Genomic DNA, 25,740 nt, shown 5'->3' with positions numbered 1-25,740 from the left:
CGCGCACGTGATCTGCACTGTTGTCAAACCCCGAGGGCGGGGAGGCGGGGTCTGCGGGGCAAGTTCACCACAGCGGAAGGGGGGGAGGAGGCGGAAACAGCCGCCACTACAGCGCGGGGCTGGAGGGAACACCCCTCTGCGCACGCGCCCAATGGTTGGATCCAGGGGCGTGGCCGCGCACGCGCCCTGGGTAGAAGGAACCTTTCGAGGGGCCAGTGGGGTGAGGTGGCGGTCGCGGGGGTGACGGCAACCAGGTTGGGAACGGCGGCGGCGGGTAAGGCGCCAGAAGGTGGGCCGGGTGTCCGGCAGGGGCCCCGGGAAGGAAGAAGCTCGGAGGCCGGAAGGGAGCGGAGGGGAAACTGAGGCCCGGGGAGGGGGGCGGGGCAAGGATCGAGGGGAGCAAAACGGGAAACTGAGGCTGGGAAGGGAGGGGAGAGACCAAGGGTCCAGCCCCCTGGGTGAGCGGAGGGGGAAACTGAGGCCCAGAGGGGCGAAGGGGCCGAAATGAGGGGAGGGAGAAGGGAAGGGGGGACAGCGGAGACGGAGGGACTGGCTTTTGTTAGTGTCTATCAGGAAGACTGGGACGGAGATGTCTGTAATGCGCCTATGTCATACGTGTGATAGCCCTGTAACATGCTATGCACATAGTACATACAACATACCACACATATAGGGCGTCTGTATAGTGCAGGAGGTGCACATGACATAGTATACACACGGTAATATAACAAGATCTGTAGGGTTAGTGTGTAGAATTGGGAGGGGATCCCGTGATCCGCCTCCTCATTTTACGGAGAGGGAAACTGAGGCCGGGAGAAGGCGAAGGGCCACACAGCACTTGGGGGCAGGAGCCGAGGTCCCGGTGCCGGCTCTTTGCAGATTCCCAGCTTGTCAGAGATGTAGGGCACTTCAGAGAACACCCCCCCCCAAACCCCTCCTTTGCCAAAGGAGAAAACAGCCGTCCCCTTGTCCTTTGACTTTAGGTCTCAACTGTCCTCTGTGAAGTTCACTAAGTCAGCAAACTGTTTATCAATTATCCTTGGGCACTTGGAAGGGAATGGGTGCTACCAAAACTTTTCCTAAGAGGGAGGGGTCGAGAGGGTGTGCCGAGAACAAACCTGACCCAGTTCATTTTACTTTACCATCCTCCTCTTGAATCTTAGGTCATAAGTCACACACACACACACACACACACACACACACACACACACGAGTGTATAAGCTATGCCATATCTTCCTAAGCTACATTGATTTCCAGCGTGAACCCAGCAGGGGACTTGGTCCTCTGAAGACCAGCCTAGCTAACTTAAGAAACTTGTGAAAAAGCGAGCCACCACATGATGGATATTGTTGCAGGCCACGTCAGCTTGTGACACATGCCCTTGTAATACCATTATCCCAAGTATGCGGAGGTGGGTGTCTAAGGAAGGCTGTTTGGCAAAGGGATGGAAAGAGGACTGGACTTGGGGTCAGAAAGATCCAGATTCAAATCCTGCCTCTGACACTTGGTAGCTCTGTGAACCCAAATAAGTTAACTTAGCTTCTCAGTGCCTTGAATAACTGCTGAGGGTTTAATCAGCTAAGTCAGAGGTGGGTTTATAGCAGGAATTCCAAGGCAATTTAGGTCTCGGGGAGTTCTCTGCTTTCTAGCAGACACAAGTCATAAATATTGATCCTCTTGGGCTCTTCCTCCCCCTCCATCAGCATGGTAGGGTAGGATGAGGATGGCCCTCGCTTCCCAGGCAGTCCCCACTGAGCTAGACTTTGCCTTTGTATCCCTGACACCTAGCACACTGCCTTCTGGGTATAGGACTTTTTGGTCACCATACGACTTTTCCTTTCCCTCCAGCTAGAGAGACCTTGAATCATCTTTAAAAACACCTGCACCAGGACATTGCACCTTTGTGAGTGGGACATTGAAGAGTCTCTCTGAGTTACCTGGGCAGTCGAGGCTTGACATTGCACACCATGTCGGCGTATTCCAAAAGTTACAATCCGTTTGATGATGATGCGGATGAAGAAGACCCGAAGCCAGTGAAGTGGAAGAATGAGGAGGATTTCTCCCAGAAGCCCAGGGAGCCTGTGGACAGACAGCAGTACCTGCGGCAGGAAGTGCTGAGGCGGGCTGAGGCGTCCGTGGAGAGCACTAACCGCTCCCTTTCCTCCATTTATGAATCTGAGAAGGTCGGGATTGCTTCATCCGAGGTAAGGTCCCAGAGCAGATCCAGGCAGAGGCCAGTCTGGATGCCGACGTGCATCTTACTAGGATTCAGCCTGTTTGAGGCCCTTAGGGCACCTGCTTTAATGATGATTTGCAGTTACTGTTACAGCTGCATGAACAAAAAGGAGCGCACCCGGCCCCCCCCCCCAGCAGTGTTAACTTGCTACTGTCCAGCTTTTCAGAATTCTCAGCTGGCAGTGTGACTTCACGAGGCTTTCCTGGGTGAGGAAATCAGTCACCTTGAATGGGTGGTCTCCACGCGTCCAGAAGAAGGGCGTTTCATTTGGTCTTTTCTTTTTGGGTGGTTGAGAGACATTGGAGTTAAATGACTTGCCTAGGGTCACACAGCTAGTGTGTATCTGAGGCAAATTTGAACTAGGGCTGGTTCTCTATCCACATCTCATTTGTTCTTAAACCTCCCTGGTTAACATGGTCTAACGTTTAACTCCAATGAAAGGACCTCAAATTCAAGAAAGCCAAAGGCCCCAAGACAAGACACTTAGGGAATGATATAATCAGTATATGCTGAGGAACCAGGAAATGTCCTGATCCTATCCATTCCAGGCTCAGAAAAGAGAGAGAAGCATGTGGGTGGGGATGGTGCTCAGAGGCATTCTGGAGCAGGCCAGTGGGGAAGAGGAAGGGCCTTAGGAGCCTCTCACCAGGACTGTTGTAATGGCCTCCTCCCTGATCTTACTGTCTCCAGGATAAGAGCTGGCATCAATAACTTGGAATGGGCCCAGAGGAGGAGGGGCCTTCAGGAGACTGGGAGGGCTAAAGACCAGGTGACCTGTGAGTCAACGGATGGAGAGTGGCGTAAGAGGGCTAGGCTATCAGCCTCTCACTATTGGAAGAGCCGGCATGTGAAAGAGGGGCCTCCCAGGCTTCCCTCCTAAGAGGGTCCCCCATCTTTCCTCTGTGTATCACAGGCATGGCATCTCCCCCGTTAGGCTGGGAGCTCTGGGAGGGCCGAGATGGCATCCTTCTGCCTTAGCACACAGTGCGGGCTTGGTCAGTGTCGGTGGGCTGAACAGAACCGGCAGCCGCGAGGAGAGAGTGCAGATGGAGGCTTGCTGTCCTCAGCCGGAATGGCTCCTTGGGATCTAGTGGGTCTCCCCATTGAAGGAAAGCTTCAGTTAGTTGTGGAAGGTGACCAGGATCCCGAGGACCCTTCTAGCTCTAAGACTTGGGTTCTATAAAGACCACAGGCCGTCAGGAGGAGCCGAATGGACCATGACCAGAGGCCTCTATCTTGACCTAAGGGCCCTCTGTACTCCACCGGGGATGTCAGCTGGTCAGAAGGAGGGGGTTCCGTGGGCATTCTCCTTTATCTCGGCCCCTTCCCCACTGCCCAGAGACTCCTTGCCAAAAATCATATCAGCCTCTGTGCCCTTGAACATGGTCTAGAGAGTTTCAGGGCCGACTTCCTCAGGGAACAGTTGACCTGAAAGCCGCAGACTTCCTCAAGAAAGAAGGGTGTGGGGGAGGGGCGGGCGCCAGCCAGGCCTCTATCCAGTAGATCCTGGGCAGAATCGAGTGCCCACTAGGACCTGGGGGAACTCTGCTTAGAACGTGAGCTAGGGCAAATACAGATCATCGGAGGCCTCACCCTTCAAATTGTCTTCCAAGCCAAAAGGTTGAGGGCAGGCCGAACGGTTGGAAGGCTGTTGTGTTCCAGGTGTCCTTGTCACTGTGGCGCTCACGTTGCCTGGCCCTGAGATGGCCCTTTGGGGGCGCTAAGCCCTTCCCGTGTGAGTGGTCCTCAAAGAGGCCCTCGGAGGTCAGTACCGTAGCCGCCATTACCCAGTCTGCACAGGATCAGGGCCTGCTGTCTTTTCACCACACCAGATGTGAAGTAACAGCGCCTCGTGTGTATTCCAAAGACCAGTTTACAGAAAACAAGTGATACGCTTGCCCTCGTCATCTTCCCCAAGCCTGCACCTCTTCCTGGAATTCCGAGGACCACCATCAGCCACCTTGGACTTTTCCTCTCCCGGCTCCGCTGACCCTGCCTCCCCCCTTGCTTCGGCCTTCATGCCCCATCCCCACCTGTCTCCATCTCTTGTCTTCCTAATAGATAGATCTCATCCCATCTCTTCTTCGGGATCCCCTGGCCTGGGCCTCCCTTGTCACGCCTCTCGTACGGCACATCTCCGTCCCCCACACCTGGAATGCTTCCTCCGCCGCTCATCTCTTCCTGTTTGTACCCTTGCACTTCCTCAGGTGCTCCAGGAGTCTCCACCCCCACGGGGCAGGGGACCTGAGGCATGGGCATGCAGCCCGGGGCCCACGCCAGGGCAGCGAGTCATTGCCCTAAATTGTGGGGTGTGCGAGGTGGAGGCCAGCTCGCCCTGGGCTGTACCAGAGGGCCTTCCTGTGGATGGGAACTGGCGTCTCATTGCTGCACCTCAGGGAAGTCTTCCCAGTGCTGTTCTGAGCTGTTGAGAGAACGGCACTGGTTGAGCATTCAGTCACTGTGCTCGCTCGCTCGTGCTTCCCCCCACCCCACCCCAGTCTCTCTTTCTCTCTCCCTCCCCCTCTGTCTCTCTCCCTCTCCTCCTTCTCCCCCCCTTCCCTCCCTCCCTCTCCTTCTGTCTCTCTCTCTGTCTCTCTCCCTCCCCTTCTCTCTCCTCTCTTCTTTTCTCTCTCCCTCCCTTCCCCTCCTCTCCTTCTCTCTCTCTCTCTCCCTCCCTCCCCTCCCCTCCTCGCTCTCCTCCCTCCCTCTTCCTGTCCCACACTCCTCACAAGACAGAGGGGCATTTCTGGTGGTGTTTTTAAGAAGCCCAGCTCCAGGTCACTTGCGTGCCGTGGCATCACGTCCCTGATGTCAGTGGGCTTCTTTGAGAACAGCAGACAGACAACAACAGCTGATGTTAGACCTTCCCAGCCTGAGGGTCTTGGGCAGGGCTCTGGTCTCCTGAGCCCCAGTTTCCCCATCTGTGTAGTAATAACTTCCGGCACTGGTCACAGACGTGCCGTCAGGGTCAGTGTCTGTCAATGTTCAGGCGTGTCCAGCTCTCCATGATCCTGACCCTGGGGCAGTTTGCCATTTCCTTCTCCAGCTCCTTTGACGGGGCCCTGTGTCTGCTGGGGCCCTGTACTGGCCTGGTGCTGGTGTTGAAAGAAGCCCTTTGTGCACCAGCAGTCCCGCGTCCTGTGAGCCCTGCGGGTGTGAGGAAGCCAGAAGGGAGCCCCGAGGTGCCTCTCTTCCTGAGGCCCAAGGAAGGGGGGAACTCACCGTGGATGATGCAGTGTCTCCCTTCTCTGCACCAGCACGGCCTCCACCCTCTCCAGTCCTCCTCCAGCTGCCAGATGGACCTGACCATGCAGAGGTTCTCAGCCTCAGTTGGAGGATTCGCTCCAGTGTTTTCAGTAACTGGGTTTTGGCAGAATTGGGGTTTTTTTTGCCAAGTCAGCAAGCGTGTATCAAGCACCTCCTGCGTGCCCAGCGTGGTGTCAAGGAAAGGACAGAAGGCGCTGCTCTCACAGGCGCTCACGATCCAATGATCTCTGGGCCAGAAGGGATCCGTAGGTTTTGCCAGACAGCCAGAAGTGGCCACAACACAAAGAAAGATTTAGAGTCTCTGCTCGGAGCCGAAGTCGGCAGCGGTGCTTGTATCTGGGCTGCGGTGCTGGCTCCCTGGCTGTGTCCGTGGGGGGCTGTGTGACGGCTGGAGTCGGCGATCTGGGGCCGGGGGCCTCACAGCGGGGGCTGTGGCGGCTGTCGCCCGCCACCTCAGGAGTTGGCACTGAGCGTGGGGGGCACCGATGTGGGTTGAATTTGTCAGTGAGTTTGCATGGGCGGAGGAACCAAGGGCCCGCAGACTTCAATTGGAAAAGGAGGGTCCTTCGCAGTATGGAGCTAGTGGGGCGAGCGAGCCTGCTTGTGTTTTCTGACCTCAGGTCAGTCGAGCATGCCTCACCTGTTCCCCCTTTGCTTCAGGCTGAAAACAGGTGGGTCTTCAACGCAGCTCCCCCTACCCAAATAAGATGCCCAACCAGGCCAAAAAGCGGTAGTGATTGTAGAGGAGGGAGCACTTAGAAAGGCAAAGAATGAGAGGCGTCAACCAGAGGTGACGTTGGAACTCGGGCCGTGAGGCTGGGTGGCTCGCCCAGGGCTCCCTGGCCCCATCCCTGGGACCCTGGGCATTCTCTGGGCAGCCTCAGCGTTTGTGAAACCATAGTGTTTAGAGATGGGGTTGAGTTTCACAAAGGAAAGGACAGTAAAAAAGAAACTGCCAGACCAGTAATGCACAGAGGAGGTGTCCCGCGCCCTGGCCCTTTGTCATAAGCCTGTAGGAGAGGGAAGGGGCCCTCCCTTCCTGGGCCTGGCAGCAGGAGGCAAGTGCAGCAGGTTGACCTGGAATCGAGGTCTGGGTTGAGGAGATGGAGGAACGTTGGCTTTGGGAAGAGGTGGGAGAAAGGAGGAGAGAGGGAGAAAGAGGAAACAAGAAGTGTCATCCTCCACTGACCCTTCTGACATCCCTCGGTCATCAGGAGCAGCTGTGCCCCTGGTGACCAAGGTTTTGGCAAAGTGATTGCCCAGTCTGGGGGTTGGGTTGGTTTTTTTTAACCTGCTTTTTAGAAGGAAGAGGGGATTGTGAATTTTCTCTCCTTGTAGCTTCCTTTCAGCAACCAGACTTAGGTCTCCAAAAGCAGCAGCATTACCTCTTCTCTCCCCACCATTTGTAGATATCCCAGTCTGGTGACACCATCAAAAAGGAGAGAAGATTAGGCTCCCATGGCTTAACTCCATTTTTCTTCTTAAACATGTCTTCATTTTAAAATTCCTTAGCACCAGTTTTCCCCAAGTTAAAAAAAAAGTCCTTCTAACAAAAAAGCGCAGAACCCCGTACATCGACCCCTTCCAGAAGTGCCTGTCTCATTATGCGCCTCACGGCCGTCACCCTCTTCCCCACTGGTCCTGTGGAGGTGCAATCGGTCATTACGCTGGCCAGTTTTCTGTCTCTTCTTTTCAGCGGCAGTCTTCCTGGTGCTGCTCACTGCACTCTGCGTTGGTTCCTGCATTTCTTATAGCACAAGAATGTGCCATTAGCTGCCGTGTGCACGGACAGACAGACTGCCTTTGGTTTCCCCACTTGCTAGGTCCGCTTGGTTACACTGCAGGCGTCTTCTGCCTCCCTATTCTCTGATCTCTTTGAAGCAGACTCCTTGTGGCGGGGCGGGGTCAGCTGTGCCTTCTCAGGGATCCTGGTTGGCTCAGTGGGCCGCAGCCCTTTCCCAGAGGTCACAAGCGGTTCAGTAGCACATCGGCACGGGGGCTGTTGTTGGGGCTCTGTATTGGGATCGAGTCCTACCACCTTCTCTTGTCTCCACGCTTTGGCCTTCACTTGACCCTCCATCCCTGGGACCTAGACCTCCCAGCTATGGGAGAGAAGAGAAGGGAAGCGGATGTTGCGTTCTGCCTTCTCCTCGTCCCCTTCGCCTTACGTGGTCATCGTAGACACCCCCCACCTTCCTTTGCCTCCTCCAGCTCTAACTCTGAGCCATGGAAGGTGTTCGACAAACCTTGGAGTGGTCCGGGAATGGGAGGAGTTGCTGGGGGATCAGAGGGGTCTGAAGCAGAGGTAAGCTGTGTGGTCATTGAGCCCCCTGCTGTGATAGGCCGGGGGAGATGGCTTGCCACCGGGAGATTTAACCCTGCCGGAGCTGGCCCGGTAGGCTAGAGGCCAGGCCACGCCTGTTCCCTCACAGCTGCACTGCTCTTTCAGTTCCTTCTCCAGAGTCTTGGCACTCGCCATGGGAGGGGCACAATTGCATCTGGTGTATGGTGTGTGTTAGCTGCAGCGCTCTCTGGATCCCAGAGCATGTCTCTGGCTCTGGCCCATTTAGAGCGAAGTCTTTACAGGAGCTGTGAACACTGTAATCCCCTGACTCCTAAAGGAATCTTTCCCTTACCTCTCTGTGCAGAGTGAAGGGGGAAAGCTGCTGTTACTATCCAGTAGGGCTCAGTTGGACCAAAAACCTGAATTTGATTGGGGAAAAAAAGATTCAGAAAAACAAGAAAAAGGCTGAATCCACATGGGTCCTTTTAGCCAAAGCAGTAGCACCTGCAGCAGGTCATACACGTGGCCCCTTCAGTAGATGCCTGAGTCTGGATTGGATTTATCTTGTGGACGGTCCATAATGAATCCTTAGCCGTGAAGGGAGAGGAGACCTCAGGACCAGAGTACCAGGGCTCTTCCCTTCCCAGAGCCCAGAAGCTCCCTGGAAGGCCCTGCTCAGACCTCCTTTCCATCCTGGCCCTTCTCATCTGCAAGCAAGCCCCTCTTCCCTGAGGGTGACTTTGCCTGGCTTCCCTCCTTTTCTTCCTCACCTCTGTTCCCCACCTTCTTCCCCCAGGGCTGGGCTCTGCCTTCCTCTGTGACCTGTGAACTCATATGATAACTTCCCTGGGCCTTCTTCCCTCTGGTTCCCAGGCCCCTGGTGTACCCTCTGGAGAGAAGTCATCGTTACATCTTCCTAGTGTACTGGTTTGTGTTAACAAAACAAAATGTGGCGTATGGAAGTGATTGTTGATAAATCAAAATAAGTCAATAAAAAAATTAAAAGAAGGAAATGGCAAAAAGAAAAAAAATAAACACGTGCAAATGATAATTAAAAACCCCCCAACAGAATCTGAAATGTGTTTGAGTCAGAACAGATGAGCTTGGTGTAAAGGCTCTCGAGAATCGGGTTTTTTGAATGGTTATTCATATACTGGCTGCTCCATGGGGCCAGAGGAAGTGGAGTTTGGGGGCCCCGGCTTCTTGAAGGCCTTGCCCACAGAACCCAGGCCAGTCAGCCTGGGAAGGCTCCTGCCTGCGTCCAACTGTGTGTGTCCTGTCCAAGGACCAGCTTGGCCAGGCAGAGAGCTTGAGTAGGAAACTCCACAGGTCTAGTCTCCAACACGATGTTTCAGAGGCCCAGGGAAGGGCCTTTCAGACACCTGGGGCATGAATCGTACACCTGGGGGAGCTCCAGATTGTCGGACCATGGGCTGGGCCACAGAATCCTCCTCTTTGGTGCCGATCAGTGGTGGGAAGCAGCAGATTCAGCCCTGGGCTCTGTGCTGGCTTATTAGGGAGATGGGTCTCCCCACCTCTGGGCTGTCCCCATTGCTTGCACCATAGGCGCAGCTGGCAAAGCCATTCTGGAATGCACATCCAACCGCATCACTCCCTGCTCAGTCCAGGCCAGCGGTTCCCTACGGCCCCTTTGTTTACCTCTTAAACCTTTGCCAGGATGGCCTTAACCGGGCTCTCTGGACTCAGGGATCCAGCCCAGGCAGCCTTCTCTCTGTGCCTCTGCCCTGGCCACTCCCTCCTCTGCTCTTTGAAGATTGTCCCTCGCAGGCTTCCTGTTTTCATTTGAATCTGTTCCGTTTGTACGTGTGTACATGTTCACACATCTGTCTTCCCCTGGACTGTGGGCTCCTCGGGAGGAGGGGTCATTCACTGCGCTTGTGCCCCTGGGGCCTGACACGTAGTAGGTGTCTGACGAGCGCTCTTGTCTGGAGCTTACCCAGGCCTTCGCCTCGGATGCCTTTTCTTCTGTAAGGGTTCAGTTAGGTGGCACCTCCTCCTGGGCCGGTTGGAGTGGGTGTGGGCAGGTGTCCGTCCCCCTCTTTCTAGCTCCTTCCCTTTCCTCAGCCCCACCCAAGCTGAAAGCATCTCCTGGTCCTCTGATGTTCTGAGAAGATGTCCTTGGAGGTTTCTCCCTTGTCCCCATCCCATGGTGCCTTGAATGCCGATCCCCCCATGCATGCCTGCCTCGTGACCCTGCTTTCTCCTCTGCCCAACCCCTTCGCAAAGGTACCCTCTTGGGTGGGGCCCCGCGCTTTGTGAGGGTCAGAGGCCACGTCTGCAAACAGCCCTTTATTGCTGTTCATTCAGGGCGTCGAGGAACCAGCGTTTGTGTGGTCTTACGTACAAAACGAGAAGGTTTGAGCTGTCGCTGACCATGGCCCGGGAAGGGCCCCGGGACTCACTGCAGACTTTTCCTTAGAACCAGTGCGGCGTGGGAGAAGGAGCAGCAGACGCAGCATCCGTAGGCGCGGGTTCAGGTTCCAGCTGTTCCTGCCGGTCACCTCGGGTTCGGCCTTGGCCGTCCCCCTCCCTCCACAGATGGATGGGAGGGGCTATGAGATAGTTTGCTTGCTTGTTTTCTTTCTTTCTTTCTTTCTCTCTCTCTTTTCCTTCCTTCCTTCCTTCCTTTCACAAGGTTAAGTGACTTGCCCAGAGTCACACAGCTACCAGGTATTATGTGTCTGAAGCTGGCTTTGAACTCCTAACTCCAGGGCCGGTGCTCTACCTGCTGAGCCACCTAGCGGCCCCGGGATTGTTTTTCACCTTGGTGTCTGTGGTGCCTGGTCCACGCTGCATGTCCATTGAATACCGCAGGAGGAGTCAGTGCCTCGAAGGTCACCAGCCAGCACCAAGCCTCAGCTGGGTCATCTCTTTGGCGCCACAAGGTCTCCTGAGCCTCAGTGTCCTCATCTATGAAATGGGAGCAGTATCGCCTGCACTCCCTGCCTCTCGGAGTAATTAAACAGGAGCTCCTCTCGTTGCTTTTCCGCAGGAGCTGGTGCGTCAGCGGGGAGTCCTGCAGCGCACAGAACAGATGGTGGACAAGATGGAGCAGGACTTAAAGACGAGCCAGCGGCACATCAGCAGCATCAAGAGTGTGTTTGGGGGCTTCGTCAACTACTTTAAATCCAAGCCCGCAGAAGCCACGCCGCCCAACGGCGTGGTGGACTCCCAGCCCAGCACACGGTGAGCAGCCCTCCTGGGCCTGGGGGAGCGGGAAGGAATGGCCAGAGAGCCGCCAGGCATCCAAGGAGCTGCAGAGCCCGGATTAAGTGCGTAGGGTGTGTCTGGGACTCCGCTAAAGCCCAGGGACATGAATTGGGGGCTGTGGGGGGGAAGCCTAGAGAGGGAAGGAGTCACATGGCCAAGGCCCTTGGGAAGTGGGGATTCAAGGTAGAAATAGGGTGGACGCTAAGGCCCACCCTCAGGGTTCCGCTGCCTTTGAAGAGGTAAGGGGGCAGACGGTCACGGAGCAGCGGAGAAGAGGCCCAGCCTAGAAGGTAGCCCACGTGGGGTCACATCTTCACCAGGCAGGCAGGCACTCAGCTCTGGGGATACAGGAAGAGGCAAAAGACAGTTGCTGTCCTCGAGAGGCTCCCCATCTAGCACGGGAGATAGCTGGAAACAAGCTGTGGACAGGCACGTAGTTAACGGCACGTAAATGGGAGCCGTTCTTGCTGTGGCTGACGTATTGGAGTGGGTATCCAGCCTAATCCAGTCTTCCCCAAAGGGCAGGTGCCCGATTAGGGAGGTCTGGAGGGGCAGCTGGCCAAAGGGAGGATGTTGGCTGAGGCCTGGAGGAAGCCACCGTGTTCCCCTGAGTCTTGTCTTCTCTAGTCTGACATCCTTATTTCCCTCCACTGCTCCTCATGTGATGTGAGTGAGGGTCCTGAGCACCCTCCCACTTCTCATGTCTTCCAAAGTCATGGTGCCCAGGACTGAGCTTCTCTAGTCTGAGCAGAGCCGAGGACAGGAAGCTCCGCCTCCCTTCATGCTGCCCAAAATTGGCGCTCACTCTTGGCCGCCTCTTCATGCTGCTGATTCATGCCAAGCTAGCAGTCCACCTGGTGACTCTCAGACAGTTGAGGCACAGAGGCACACGCTTCACATCACGATGGACAGAACCAGCTCTTACAGCCCAGAGGGATGGTGGGACTCATTGCACAAGGTCCCCCAGTTTAAGTCAATAAGGGCCAGGTTTAGGACTGCAGTTCAGTGTTCTTTCCACTGTCCTGTGTCGTCAGTCCACACAGAATAAACTGTACACAGCAGTAAAGGCTTCAATTACATAGGATCCTGCCGACACTTTTTACCTTAAATTCTTTGTTTCTTCTTTTGTTACTTAAAGACTAAAAGAAGCCATAGCCACAAGTAAGGAACAAGAGGAGAATTATCAGGCCAGCCACCCCAACCTGAGGAGGCTGCAGAGGTCAGGTCAGTATGAGACCAAGGTTGGTCCCTTCGTGGGGGGTGGGGAAGCTGCTAAAGTCTGACAGTTGGCAGATTCCTCCCAGCTTGCCGAGAGATGGGCTCAGGGAGCCAGCCAGCTAGATGAGGGCCATGTGATCCTGGTGAGATGGGACAGGGCTGTTTGGGGACACCCTTGACGGTGGAGGAAGGTAGTGGGAGCAAGGTTAGAGTGGCTTCCAGGAAGTGCTAATGGTTTAATGATTGTTCATTGCCCCAAGTATCCTGGCAGTCACCAGCCTTCAGCCCCACTATGCGTGAGATTGCCCGCCGTTTCTGGGAGGTGTCCTGTGGAATGCTGATCTCTGCTCCAAGCTCTTTCTGGGTAGTGAAATACCAGCCAGTGGTGATAAATTGTGCAAACATTTACAGGGCGCCTAAAGACGAGCCCCAGCCAAATGTCAGCTGTGAGAGAGAGCTGGTATCCTACTCAGGAAATCTTAGCAAGATATGTGATTTCAGCTGTGTGTGCGTTCCTACCATACCTTAGGGGCTGTGAAAACCCAGAGAAATTGGGGGGAAAGAGAATGAATTCCTTCTGGACCTGTTCAGAGCCCAGTGCCTGCAGGCCAGTGGGGTGTTGACGGTGTGACATCGGAGCTCTGGAGAGATTCAGGCTGGAAACGGAGGTCTAGGGGTCGTGTGCATGGTCATTGAATCCTTGAGAACAGATGGAAGTTTGGAAGAGAAAAAGTTTAGGCAGAGAAAAGAAGAGGACCCAGCTCAGAACCATGGGGCACATGCACACTAAGTGATGTGGAGAAACCTCAGGACCCAACAGAGCAGACTGAGAACCAGGAGTCGCGGGGAGTGGGTGGCGCACATCTGGGAGGAGGGCCTGGGGGCAGTGTCTAAGAGGCAGGAGCCAGCCTAGGTGCCGTTCTCAGGACAGTCTGCTGCAGCCGCTGGAGAATACGGCTCAGAGAGGAAGGGAGGAGTCTGAAGAGTTGAGGGGAAGGGCCACCTGCGCAGGCAGCTCCAGTGGGCATGGCTCACGCCAAGCAGGTGCCATGGGCCTTGTGGAAATACAGCTGTGCCAGCTTTAAACTGTGCTAAGGGAGTCCAGTGGAGCCCGCGATCCGCTTGGGGGCCTAGGAAAAATGGCCCACTCCTCTGAAGGAGGAGGCTTCAACCTCCTGAATACCACTCAGCACGGGGTCTACACATTTGGTGTCTTTCTCAGGTCGACTCTTAACCAGCTTAAGGAATCTTGGTGATCTCAGCTCATTCTCCCCCTGAGACAGGAATCCTCTCATTGTGTCCTGGACTCCACAGTTTCCTTGAGGATCCTTAGTGTCCCCTGAGACAGCCCTGTCCTGGGCTTCTTAGGCAGCGTGGGTCCTTCAGCATTTCTTCCCTCAGCTGAGCCAATAGCAGCCTCCCTGTATCTTCAGCCCTAGTGCGTTACTGTAGCGCCAATAAAGAGGTAACCAGCAAGCCTCACATTCCTAGCCCCATGCTGGCTAGAGCACCAGGCCACTCCCAGCGGCAGCCGCTGCTGGCCTGCGGAGTCCAAATCAGCAGAATTATTCTGAAAGTCAGACCTAGGGTCCGCAGGGAGTATGCTAGGGGAAGGTGTGGTGACCTCGGCCGGGAGGCCTGGCTCCAAGGCCCATATTCACAGGTTGTGCAGGCCCTCGGACCAGACCTCGCCTTCTTCTAGGAAGGGACCTGGGCTGTGACTCCCTCCACCACGCCCCTGACATGTTCTCATCCAGCCTCTTTGCAACACCTCCGTGATCCCAAGGATGATGTTATAGCCATGTGACAGATTGTTCCACCAGAGCACAACTTTGGGGAATCCACGTCAGGGGCAGTGAATGCTGTGAGGATCAGAGGTGTCTGTCTAAGGGAGGGTCGCGGTACCTGGAGACAGCAGTGGGGGTGGCCCCCGGGAAGCGTCAGGCAGGGTGAGAGCTCTGGGCAACCAGAACAGGAAGGAAGCCCCAGCCGGGATCCATCAGGCACAGAAGTGGCTGGGGTGGCCCCATGGCTCTGGCAGGGATCAAGATCTGGGCTGGCCTCCATTGACTGGAGGAACTCTGAACACTGGAGGTGGAGAGGGGTGGGAATGAGAGCATTACAATCTGGAAAGCTTGGGGGGAATGCCTCCTCGTGCGCGGCCTTGCCTCACTTTGCTGCCTCTCTAGTCCGGAGATGATCAGCCCGCCAGAGAGGATCATTCAGTGAGTCAACAGACATGCACACCCACTGTGTGCCAGGAGCTGGGGGTACAAAGGCAAAAGTGGGACACTCCCTGCCCTTGAGGCCCTTACGTTCTACTAGGAGAAACAACAGAGACCTGTGTGGGCATCCACAAGACACAGGGAGGGGAAGGTGCTGCACGGGCTGGGCTTCAGGGGGCGCTGGGAGCCCCACGTTGATCATGTCACGCTTCTTTCTTAAACAGATGTCATCGTTGATGGGCCTAGTTCTGCCGCCAGTGCTGATGCCTATCCGAAGAATCAACATCTCCGAGCCTATCACCAAAAAATAGACAGCAATCTCGGTAAGCCCCCCAAGCCTTGGGGACTGCACATCAGCCCCGTCCCCTTGTTCTAAGAGGTCAGCCGCTCGGAGCCCCGCTGGAGCCCCTGACACTTTTTCTTTTTTTTGGAGGGGGTGGCATTCGAGATTAAGTGACTGGCCCAGGGTCACACAGCTAGTAAGCCTCAGGTATTGGAGGCCAGATTTGAATTCAGGTCCTCCTGACTTTGGACCAGTGCTCTGTCTGTCCACTGCACCACCTAGCTGCCCCATGAAGTATTTTTGTTGTTGTTCACTCATGTCTGACTCTTCGTGACTCCATTTGGGGTTTTCTTGGCAAAGACCACATTTGCTTCTCCAGCTCATTTTACAGATGAGTAAACTGAGGCAAACAGGGTTAAGTGACTTGCCCAAAGTCACACAGCTAGTAAGTTTCTGAGGCCAGATTTGAACTCAAGAAAATGAAGCTTCATGACTGCAGGCCCGGCACTATATCCAACACACCGCCCAGCTGCCCACCGCTGATGCTTTTTAAGGCCTTTGCCAGTTCTGCCCTCAGAAGAGCGGGCTGCTGGGCCTGACACAGCCCACTTCTCCACCTCCTTCCTCCCTCCCCCAGCCCCAGCCCCACCTGGGCCCAGCTGCATCCTGCCTGGGTGGGCTGGCTTATTTGGCCTCCCCTGGGAGTCACCAGCTCTGCCATGATGCCAGTCATCTCAGAGCCAGCAGGGCTTCCTACAGGGGAGCAAGAAAGGTGGAAGACTGAGACAAACCAATTGTCTGTCTCCTCTCATCCTGTCTCTGTTCGGGAAGGAGGTATCAGTAGAAGTGTGAGCTGGGTGTGGAGTCGGCTTATTGAGAAGCTCCGTCAGCTTTGAGTTCAGAGTGCCTTGGCCCAGGCAGCAGGTTCTGGTTTCACAAGTCGAGAAGTGATAGCAAGAGCACCGTCTGAACACCCTCACTGTCCTTGGCGCTGTTAGAAACGAACGTGCCCACGGCAATGGGCTGACGCACTCCTGGGTCTTCAGAGGATTGGCCAGAACCCCCATTATGGCTCTGGGGCTGATGAAGCCCTTGTTAGAGCAGCTTGGCTCACAAATTTGCCTTGTGTTTGTGGTCATCTTTGATTGGATGTGGTGATAAATCTCCAAGTGAATAGCGAGGGTTGGTTGAAGATAAAATGAATGGGATCGTGTTCAGATGCTCCCAGACTGTTAAATCCACTCGAAGGAGGCACAGATGTCGTTACTGCCCCAACAGAAGATGAAAGAGCAGGTCTGGCAGGATCCCTCTAGTGGCCAACATCCCATGAGCGCAGGTGCTTTAGTGAACGTGAAAGGATGTGATGATGTGGGAGAGTGCGAGCCAGCCAAGAAGTCGGCTCTCTCCGAGAGACCATCAAGATTAAAACTGTTCACTTCCAGGGTCTCCAAGACGTCTCTTCAGCCGACGGAGCGGGACGTGACCTGCTCTCAAAGTCGTAACCCTACCCGGCCCCCGGAGCCAAAGTCGCAGCCACCTCATGTGGAAGCGCTAGTAGCCAATGTAGAGAATGGATGGGCAGTTACTGAGAAGGGCGTCCAGGAAGCACTGACAGGCATTAAGAACATCTAGGCTTCTGGAATCAGCCTGGCTCTTCATCAGAAACATACCACTGATGACCACCCAGCAGTGAATCTTCTGTGAGAAATAAAGCACTGGAGGTTTCTGGACATTTATAGGCACCTGTTCCTTCTGTCTTTGAAAAAAAAAAAGGGAAGAAGAAAGGGGCAGCAAGGTGGCACAGTGGACAGAGCGCCGGCCCTGGAGTCAGGAGGGCTTGAGTTCAAATCCAGCCTCAGACACCTAACACTCGCTAGCTGTGTGACCCTGGGCAAGTCACTTAACCCAAAATGTCTCACCAAAAAAAAAAAGAAGAAACAGAGGCAGAAGTCTGGTTCTTGCCTCATTCCTGGTGGCCATGAGGCAGTGCTGCCCACTGCCCATCACAAAACTGCGATTGTCCTCGACTGCCGTGTCTGGCTATTCGGCAAGGAGAACAGCTCAGGAGAGAGGCACGTGGTGGCACCAGTGGGCTGCAGTATGTTACAGTAGATGGAAGGCGTGTGTATCAGAGCCCCTCAAGGAAACCTATGGTCAGAGAGGAGTCGGGCTTTCTGAAAATGAGGGTCCATTTTGGAGCAACGCTGGTGCTCTGGCGTCTGGAGAGCGTCAGCTGAGCCCGACAAAGGCCACCAGTCTGTTGGATAGATGCTTTCTGGAGGTGTATGTGAGTATGTGGACAAGATCTCGAGGCTGAGATGGCAGAGAACGGCCCCATTGATGAGCCCAGAGTCACGGTGAATGGATGGACGAGCCCCTTCCCCTCACCTCTCTCACTCTGCAGTGGGAGGAGAGCACCTGCAGGGCACCAGCACTAATGAGACGGATGCACAAACAAGTGAACGTTGCCACGTGGTATCTGAGGGAGGAAAGATTTCGCTAGAGGGATCAGACACAGACGTCTTCATGGGGGATGTTGTGTTTGAGCTAAGTCTAATTAAATGAAAAGATCATGGGTCGAGAGATGGAAGGGACCTTCAGGCTCATCTCCTCCGTATTTGACAGATGAGGAGACTGAGGACCAGATTTCAGTTGTAACTGTGTTAAAGAAGGCTGTTCACTGAAATAATGATCTCTGACGTGCCCTCCACATGCTTATCTCATTCTGAGCCTCAGAGCCAGCCACCTTGTAAGGGACACGCCAAGATTCTCCATATTTGTGGATTGGAGAACTGAGCCCATGGTCACGGAGCTAGCAAGCAGCAGATGCTCGTCCCTTACGTCTCTGAGTAGGACAGAGGTTGGACTAAGCAGACTTTGTGGCTAGGGTTCCCATCTCCAGTGGCCCTGTAAAAGTCTCCCCTTAGAAAGAAGAGGCATTAGTGACTCTGTATTGAAGAGAGATGTGGTGTGGGGGAAGGTGCCCTGGACTCTTTTTGGAGTCATGGCTCTCGTGCTCAACAGTGGTATAACCCTGGGCGAATCACTGAACCTCTGGGACCCTCTGCTTCCACGTGAGGGAGTTCATTCATAGGAGCTGAAAGAGACCCTGTCCTGCCTTCTAGCAAAAGACCTTTCTGGCTCTAAATCAAATCAGTAACCACAGGCTCGAAAGCGTGAAGAGACCCGACACCTCCTGGGGTCAGTGTGCAGCCTTGGCTTAAAGGTCCCCAGGAGGAGGAGCCTCCGCTGCCCGACAGGGCAGCCTCTTCCCCTCTGGGATGGCTCTGTTGGTTAGGAGTTGGGTTCTGAGCCTCCATCTGCCTCTCTGTGACCAGGGGACAAGCAGAACAAATCTAGTCCCTCTTCCAGAGACCGAGAGCACGTCCCTCCTGACTCACTGTTTCTCTGGGCCACGGATCGTCAGTCTGTGACCCTCGGTGAGCTGAGAGGGATTTTTATGGCGTGTGCCTGTAGTTTCCCTAGCTCACCTTTGTGTGGCTGAATCTCCAGGCCCTGCAGCACCCCAGTTTCCCTTCTCTGGATAGCCCCCATCTTGTTGGTGTCCTTCCAAAAGACGGAACCTAGAAACCGTTCTCAGATGAGGTCTGAGTAGGGTAAAGTCCAGTGGGCCTCACATCTCCGTAGCCCACTAGTGGCAGGCTGTCTTCCCATTACTGTGGGTTCAGTTATCCGTCATCAGCCTTGGATCTCCCAGCTCGCCCGCGCTATAATCCCACCTCATCAACTGCTTGCTGGACATCTGGCGTCCCATAGGCGTCCCAAACCCAGTGTGTCCAAAGCCCTCCCCCATCCTCTGCCGGACTTCCCAAGGACGGTCAAGGAGATTTCACCCCCATACCCAGCCCCTCGCTAGAGCTCGCCATTTCCCCTCTCCCAGCCTCTCTTTGTCTGCGTCTCCTTATCTCCGCTCACCCTGGCTCAGGCCCTCATCGCATCAAGCCTAGACTGTTTCAGTAGCCTTCTGGCTGGTCTCTCCACCCCAGGCCTGTCCCCTCTCCAGCCCATCCTCCACTCAGCATCATCTAAAGCAAGTCTGACCCTGCCTCCTCCCGCCCTCCTTGACCCCACTCACTTCCTGTTACGAGATGACATGTGGGAAGTACTTGGCAAACCTTACAACTTGGTAGAACTGCTAGCTCTTATCATTGTTATCACTACAGGGCCACATAGGAAATTCTTCATAATCTGGCCCCTTCCAAGCTTTCTTCTGGCAGACTGCAATCCTGGCTTCATGTGCCCCCCTCCAGGCTTCACGCCGGCCCTCCCCCGGCCTCCTTCGGGACAGCCCGGATGCTGCCTTCTGCAGGAAATCTTTCTTGGGCCTCCCCTCTCTCCGGGGTGCCTTGGGTGCTCCTGGCTTTTTCCGTGTGCTCTCCCCATTAGAAGGGGAGCCCTGTGAGGCCAGGAACCCTAGGAGGCGCTCTGTCGTGTCTGGCCGATGGATTACCTCCAGGGTTTCCTGTGCGTTCACAGTTGTGGCTTCTGACTGTTGCCCTTGCCTCCTCATCAAAATTATGTAGCTCTTTTGTGTCTTAGCATTTTGTCCCTAAGGGTTTTCTGTCCTGCCTGCCTCAATCTCCTTTCCTGTAGAATTTTAATCTACAGCACCATCCCTCTGCTTCCTCTGAGCCCTTGAGATGATTTAGCTCTGCCCAAACCAGCAGGCTGTGTGTCCAATGTCCAATGTGATAGACATTCGCCTATCACAAGTTGTGAGAGACAAGGGCCTTTCCTCCCCCGAGGTTCTCTTCGTTTCTACTTTAGCCACCAGGCCCTCCCCTTCCCTTATTTAATCCTGGCCTTCTTGGGGGCTGGAGCTAACCTCTCTGTATAGGACAGCCTGCCATAGCACGGACAGTTGGCACATTAAAATGCTGACCGTTTTTAGGAACTTAAGCAAAAAAGTCTCAAGGGACTTAGGTACTTGTATATAGACCTAGATGTCCTGTTTGTCATGGAAAAAGGTACCAGAGCGAGGGAGGTTATTATGGTTATTGTGTCCCCTGCCTGAACTGCTGCCTCTCAGGTGTGTGACCTGGAGCAAGTGCCTTCCCTCTCTGGGCGTCAGCCTCCTCCTCTGTAAAGTAGGTCAGCATTTAGGAGGTGCCTATCTGTGCCAGCACTGGACCAAGCGCTGGGGACACAAAGAAACACACACCATGGCCACCGCTCTCAAGGCGTTCACAGTCTAGTGGAGGAGACGTAACGACAGCTTTCTACAAACAAGATACACGCGGGGTAAATCTCAGACAGTCAACAGAAAGAAGCACCAGAATTAAAAGGAATTGGGAAAGGCTTCCAGTAGAAGGTGGAGTTTTAGGTAGGACTTAAAGGAAGCCAGGATGGGAAGGTGAGAAGAGAACATACCAGGAATAGAGTTGGGAGACGGAGTGTCTTGTGGGAGGAACGGTAAGGTGGCCAGTGTCTCTGGGTACGTGGAAGAGGAGATAATGTGCAAGGAGACTGGGAAAGTAGCATGATGGCGTGAGCAAGTTACGAAGGGCCAACAGAATTTTATATTTGATCCTGGGGGTGATAGGGAACTACCCAGGATAGACTAGGATGTGGGGCAGGCAGACCCCCCCAGCAGGCTGTTGTAGTAGTCCAGGTGTGAGGTGTTGAGGGTCTGCACCAGGTGGGGACAGTGTCAGAGGAGGAGGGGGCATATTAGATGCTGCAGAGATGACGTCAGTAGGCCTTGGCACCATATTGGATATGGGGGGTGAGAGGGTGAGGAGACCAGAATGCCTCCTACATGTTGTGAGCCTGGGGGTGGATCCAGGGAAGATGGCTGCCCCATCTACAGTACTTGGGAAGGTGGCTGGGGGATAAAAGTGGTAAGGCCAGTTTGGTACATGTTGAGTTTGCTAAGAGATCTTCAGTTCCACATGGCCAAGAGGCAGTTGCAGATGCAAGCTTGGAGGGACTAAACCTGTTTGCTTTTCTCTTCTCACAGATGAGATGTCCAAGGGACTTGGCCGCCTCAAGGACATTGCCTTGGGAATGCAGACTGAAATAGAAGAACAAGATGACATTCTTGACCGGCTCACAACTAAAGTCGACAAGTTGGACATAAACATCAAAAGCACAGACAAAAAAGTCCGGCAGCTTTAGAGACAAATAAGGTTTTCTGTTCACTTGCCACAGAATGATTTTTCTTTCCTTCCCAAGACGTTTTCCAAAACCTTTGGGAGAATTCCATTTCACTACTTTAGTAAGTTACTGATTAAGCCGTGTCTGCAAGTGGTACAACAGTGCGAGTCTTCTGAAAGGTTATTTAGCTGGGATGGACAGAAGGGAGGGCAGCACTGAGTGACCAACGCCCCGTATGCTTTGCTGCAATGAGAAGAAAGTAGCTCTGGTTCTCAGTTTAATGAAAAGACATAATCATCCTAGGAAACATGGAGAGCTTCTCACAATGCTATTTGTCAAAATTGGAGGCCTGCTGCGCTCGCCACCCAGAGGCATCAGACCTGAGTGGAGTCCCAAGCCCCGTTTGTCATCCCCCTTCCTGTTGGAAATAGACTTGCCTCCTCATCTGGACTTTGCATCATCCTGCAGAGATTGAGGTCCTGAGCTGGGGCCTCTCCCCTTCTGTGCTTAGCTGATCTGTCCTCTCTGCTCCTCCCATTGGCCCTTCCTCCCTGAGCAGTGGCGTCCGTGATCACTGTGGTTCTGAAGACCATGTGCCTTCTTCCTCAACGCCAGTGACTTTGCCAGTTGAACCATTCTTTCACATGCCCTGGCAGTCTTCAATGACTGCCTGCCCAAAATAAGCAGACTACCCTCTGTGCCCGAGACTATCTGGCTGAGGAGTGCTTGGAGCCCTCCAAGAGTCTGTGTGCCATCTGCAGGCTTTTCCTTTCCCAAGAACTGGACAGAAAACTCTCTTTGTACCATCTTATTCCCTCATCCCTGCACGCTAGCCCTATTGGAACAAAGTCTTAGGATGTTATTGCATGTTTACACAGTTACAGTGCTCTGACTGATCCCCTCTTCTCAATCTCAATTCATGCAATCAGTCTATAACAAAAAGAAGATTTGAAAAAATATGATTTGACTCATAAAGAGACGAGTCCACTGGCAGGAAAAAGGCAGACAAATCTTGTCCCCAGATCTCAGCTTCAGCTGGACTTTGTCTGTTCCCCCTTTAAAAGGTCACACTCCACCACAGTCCTCATCTTGGGTAAGGATGTGTGCACCAAGACGAGGAGAATCCAGAAGAAATCCAAGGTGCCCCCAGGCCAAATGAGGCCTGGGGCCACCCTGTTGAGGCAGAGAAGTAAGCCTGTCAGTAATTCGTATGTCAGTAATAGTTACGCCTGTTAGTGAGGATAGACCTGCTGGATTGGAGCCGGCCCCTTTCTCATTGAGTCTCTGTTTCTTACATTCAGTTCCTTGGTAACCTTGCCATCTTAGGTGAGGAACTGTCTCTCTGTCTCTCTGTTTCTCTCTCTCTCTCCCCTGCCCCACCCTGCCACCTATCTAGACATAGAGCAGTTGGGTGTGTATGTCTCTCTCTGTATAGATCTGTATCTATAAAGAGACACAGACGCACCTACCCAATGCTGAATGACACCAACTATGTGTACTGGACCCCCTACAAAGAATCGTGGATCCAGTGAACTCAGTTCACTTTTTGAGCATTGAGGGAAAGTGATTTCTTAAATAAAAGACACTCAGCTGGGTGAGCACCTGCTTTGTTCCAGGGTAAAACCAAGCAGTAAGTCCCCTTTTAAAGCAGCTTATTTCTCAGAAGCCTTTTTTGGAGGATGAAAGTCCGCTCTCATTATGAGATGGAGTGAGAGGATTTCTTCTGCCCCTGGTGCCTGCTACATCTTCACGTGCTCTGTGCCTTTCTGGCCTCTGGCATTTTGATCTTTGCCACCTTCAGAGATCGGCCCAGCAGAGAGCTCTCGTGAGCACCTCTGGTGCAGCAGGTCTTGGGTTTTCTCACCAGTGGTGGTGGAAAACCCAGCAGCATGACATTCTGGAGAGCTGCTGTTTCCCTAAGCTGCTCAGGGCCTGGGGGCAGCCTCCTGATGGTGACTGAAGAGAGAAGCCAAGTGAGAAGGGAGTTCAGTCACATAAGTGAGGTTCCCTATTGCTTTGCTCCAGGCTGCTAGTATGGAAGCGCCTCCTCCAGTTAGCTCACTCACTGGTGGTTCCAGCCAGACCAGGGTGGCTGAGCTTGGGGGGGGGGGGTGCGCCAAAGATTCTAAGACTGCACTCAGACCTGGGTTGAATTCCCTTCTCCTAAGGTTTGTACCAATGCCTTTCTTGAGCCTCCTCCACCTCACCTGTTTCTGCCTGCTGGTTTTTCGTAACGAAGGGGATGGGTCCTTACACCTTGGGCTTGGAAAAGGCATTTTGAAGGCAGCCAGTCACTCCTGTCTGTCAAGGAACAAAGTGCTAAAAAGCTAACATAGATCATTAAACACAGCCAGTGACGAGTAGACAGCCTAACCCCTCCTGAAGAGTCCTCGAGAAGGTGGACATCTCCTGGGATAGACTTTCCAGGTGATCACCAGTGAAGGTGCCATTGTGTCTGCCTGATAGTCAGCAGTGGCCAAAGACAGGCACAGCCAAAGCACATCCCAGTGCCAGGTGTCATCCAATTTGGAAAGAAGCACAAAGGAGGCGCCTGTGAGGCTTCAGAAGCCTTTTCACCTGCTCGCTTTGATGGAAATGCATCCATAAATGGTTCTCCTAATCTCTCCAACAAAGTTGGAGAGGTTTGGCTGTGTCTGAGTCTCAGGATCAGACCCTGTTTGAGGGCATGGGGGAAGAATTGTGGGTGCTGACCGTGGGACCCAGCCACAGGTGTGTTCCTTGTAAGACATCAGGCAGCTTACGGCGCAGCCAGACAGAAGGAATTTTCCACAGAGTTATGCAGGAACACAGACATCAAGGCAAAATCACCTTGGCAAACAGCTTCCCCAGGCTTCATTGCTCAGCCACACACAAGGCTCCTGTGGATTTCCTGCCCTCCCTTCTTCCAGAAGACAAAGGCTAACCTACCACAACCCAAGGGAGTCAGGCTGTGTTTGCTTCTGTCTCCTGCCACCTTGCCTGAGTTCAATTGCTGTGCCCCCTTGATTGTGCTGAGAGGTTGTTGAACATGGTTTGTCACCTGAGTTAGGGCCCCTCAACAAAAGCGACAAATGCAGCTCCAGCCTGAAGGGAACCTGACGTCCATACTGAGCTGGAAACAAACTGCCTTTGCAGAAGTGGCTTATCTTCTAGAACAAAGTGGCTGTGAACTTTCCTGTCCTTAGGTTGGCTTTGAAATATGCTGCCCAACTGATATTGACATTTCTCTTGAAAAAAGACTGCTTTTAACACCCAGCCAGTACAAACCTTTCTGTGCATCCCCTGGAAAAGAACACTTTGATTTGAAGGCAAGAATCTGAAAGATTCAGATCAAAAGGCAGACATTTAAGGACGCAACTAATCTTCAGTACCTCTCACTTGATTTTGTTGATCTGTTATTTTAATGGTAAAACCATACCAATTTGTTACTAATCTCACATTTAACAGAAATAGAAATCCTTTCATGGAGACTTAAAAGCAAAAAGCTTTGTTTTAGCAATTTCGTCTGTAAAAATTGAAATGTTACATCATTAAAAATGCTTGCTCTACAGGAAGGCAGATGTTTGGCTTTTCATTGTGTGAGTCCTGTCCACATCATTAGAGTCGTTTTCACAATTCCTGCTAGATTAGGCCCTAGGTTCAATAACAATTCATACACTTACTTAGAATCACTCCGTTGTATACAGAGATCTATCTTACCCAATAAGGAAATAAGAAAGGAAGGGGATAAGAGACATGGGGGAGAGGTAAGATAAGGGAGGGTGGATTAAGGGAGGCAGTAGGCAGAAGCAAAACAGACTTTTGAGGAGGGACAGGATGAAAAGAACACTAAGCAGAAGAAAATAAGGTGGAGGGACATCATAACACTAAATGTGAATGGGACGAACTCGCCCGTGAGACAGAAGCAGAGAGCAGAAGGGATCAGAAACCACAGTCCAGCAATACACTGTTTGCAAGGGACAGAAAAACAATTAAAGGACTGCAGCAGAATCTTCTGTTTCAGCTGAAGTAAAATCAAGGGTAGCGATCATGATCTCAGACAAAGCAAAAACAAAAATAGACATAGTTAAAAGAGATAATCAGAAAGTACATGTTCCTATAATGTACCATAGACATTGAAGTGATATCAAAAATTTTTACATTGTTTCTCTTATAAAGAGAACTTATAAACATAACTTTCCCAATTGATAAATGGTCAGAATATGTGAATGGGCAGTTTGCTAAAAAAAAAAAAAGCTATAGTCATGAGAAAATACTCTAAATCACTATTGATTACAGAAGTGCAAATCAAGGCAACTGAGGTGCCACATCACCTATCAGAAATGTCACACTGGAAGGGATGAGGGAAAATAGGGGCACTAATACACTGTTAGTGGAGTTGTGATGGTTGGTCCAACCATTGTGGAGGACAATTCAGCGCTATGCCCCAAGGACAGTAAAACTGCCAAACTCCCAAAGAAGATTAAAGGAAAAAGAATGGAATAGGATATTCTGTAAGGCAAAGGAGCTTGGATTACAACCAACGATCACACCTACCCAGTGAAAATGAGCATGATCTTTCAGGGGAGGAGATGGATAGTCAACGAAATAGGGGACTTCCAGACTTTCCTGATGAAAAGACCGGAGCTCAATAGAAAATTTGATCTTCAGTGGGAGTTAGGTGGCACAGTGGATAATAAAATGGAAAAAGAGGAGATCAATGAATTGGGCATACAACTAAAAAACTAGAAAAAGAACAAATTAAAAATCTTCAATTAAACACCAAATTAGAGATACTGAAAACCAAAGGAGAAATTAATAAAATTGAAATTAAGAAAACCATTGAACTAATAAATAAAACTAAGAGCTGGTATTATGAAAAGACCAATAAAATAGACA

At 52.8% G+C, this 25,740-nt stretch overlaps 1 protein-coding gene across 3 annotated transcripts; it reads left to right on the top strand.

The window, feature by feature from the left end:
• Positions 1–164: 164 nt before the first annotated feature.
• On the top strand, positions 165–24,416 carry SNAP29 (synaptosome associated protein 29). 3 transcript variants are annotated; one of them, XM_020996375.2, is made up of 6 exons: positions 165–274; positions 1,850–2,205; positions 10,802–10,995; positions 12,158–12,243; positions 14,687–14,785; positions 20,726–24,416. In XM_020996375.2, the coding sequence occupies exons 2-6, from the start codon at positions 1,969–1,971 to the stop codon at positions 20,881–20,883; spliced, it is 774 nt and encodes a 257-aa protein (XP_020852034.1). In that variant the 5' UTR covers positions 165–274; positions 1,850–1,968; the 3' UTR covers positions 20,884–24,416. The 3 variants fall into 3 exon arrangements, with proteins under 3 accessions (XP_020852034.1, XP_020852035.1, XP_020852036.1); XM_020996376.2 differs by having other exon boundaries at positions 180–274; positions 1,854–2,205; XM_020996377.2 differs by having other exon boundaries at positions 182–289.
• Positions 24,417–25,740: the final 1,324 nt, after the last annotated feature.

The sequence above is a fragment of the Phascolarctos cinereus genome, unplaced genomic scaffold (genome assembly GCF_003287225.1).
Source record: "Phascolarctos cinereus isolate Bilbo 61053 unplaced genomic scaffold, phaCin_HiC Scaffold_4;HRSCAF=312, whole genome shotgun sequence".
Taxonomy (NCBI): domain Eukaryota; kingdom Metazoa; phylum Chordata; class Mammalia; order Diprotodontia; family Phascolarctidae; genus Phascolarctos; species Phascolarctos cinereus.
The sequence above is the reverse complement of the archived record's forward strand: the minus strand, read 5'-3'. Positions and strand labels throughout refer to the sequence as shown.

Coding starts and splice junctions, on each gene's coding strand:
- SNAP29 (XM_020996375.2), top strand. CDS start 1,969: ATGTCGGCGTATTCCAAAAGTTACAATCCGTTTGATGATGATGCGGAT. Junction 10,996..12,157: donor GACTCCCAGCCCAGCACACG/GTGAGCAGCCCT, acceptor TGTTACTTAAAG/ACTAAAAGAAGCCATAGCCA. Junction 14,786..20,725: donor AAAAATAGACAGCAATCTCG/GTAAGCCCCCCA, acceptor CTCTTCTCACAG/ATGAGATGTCCAAGGGACTT.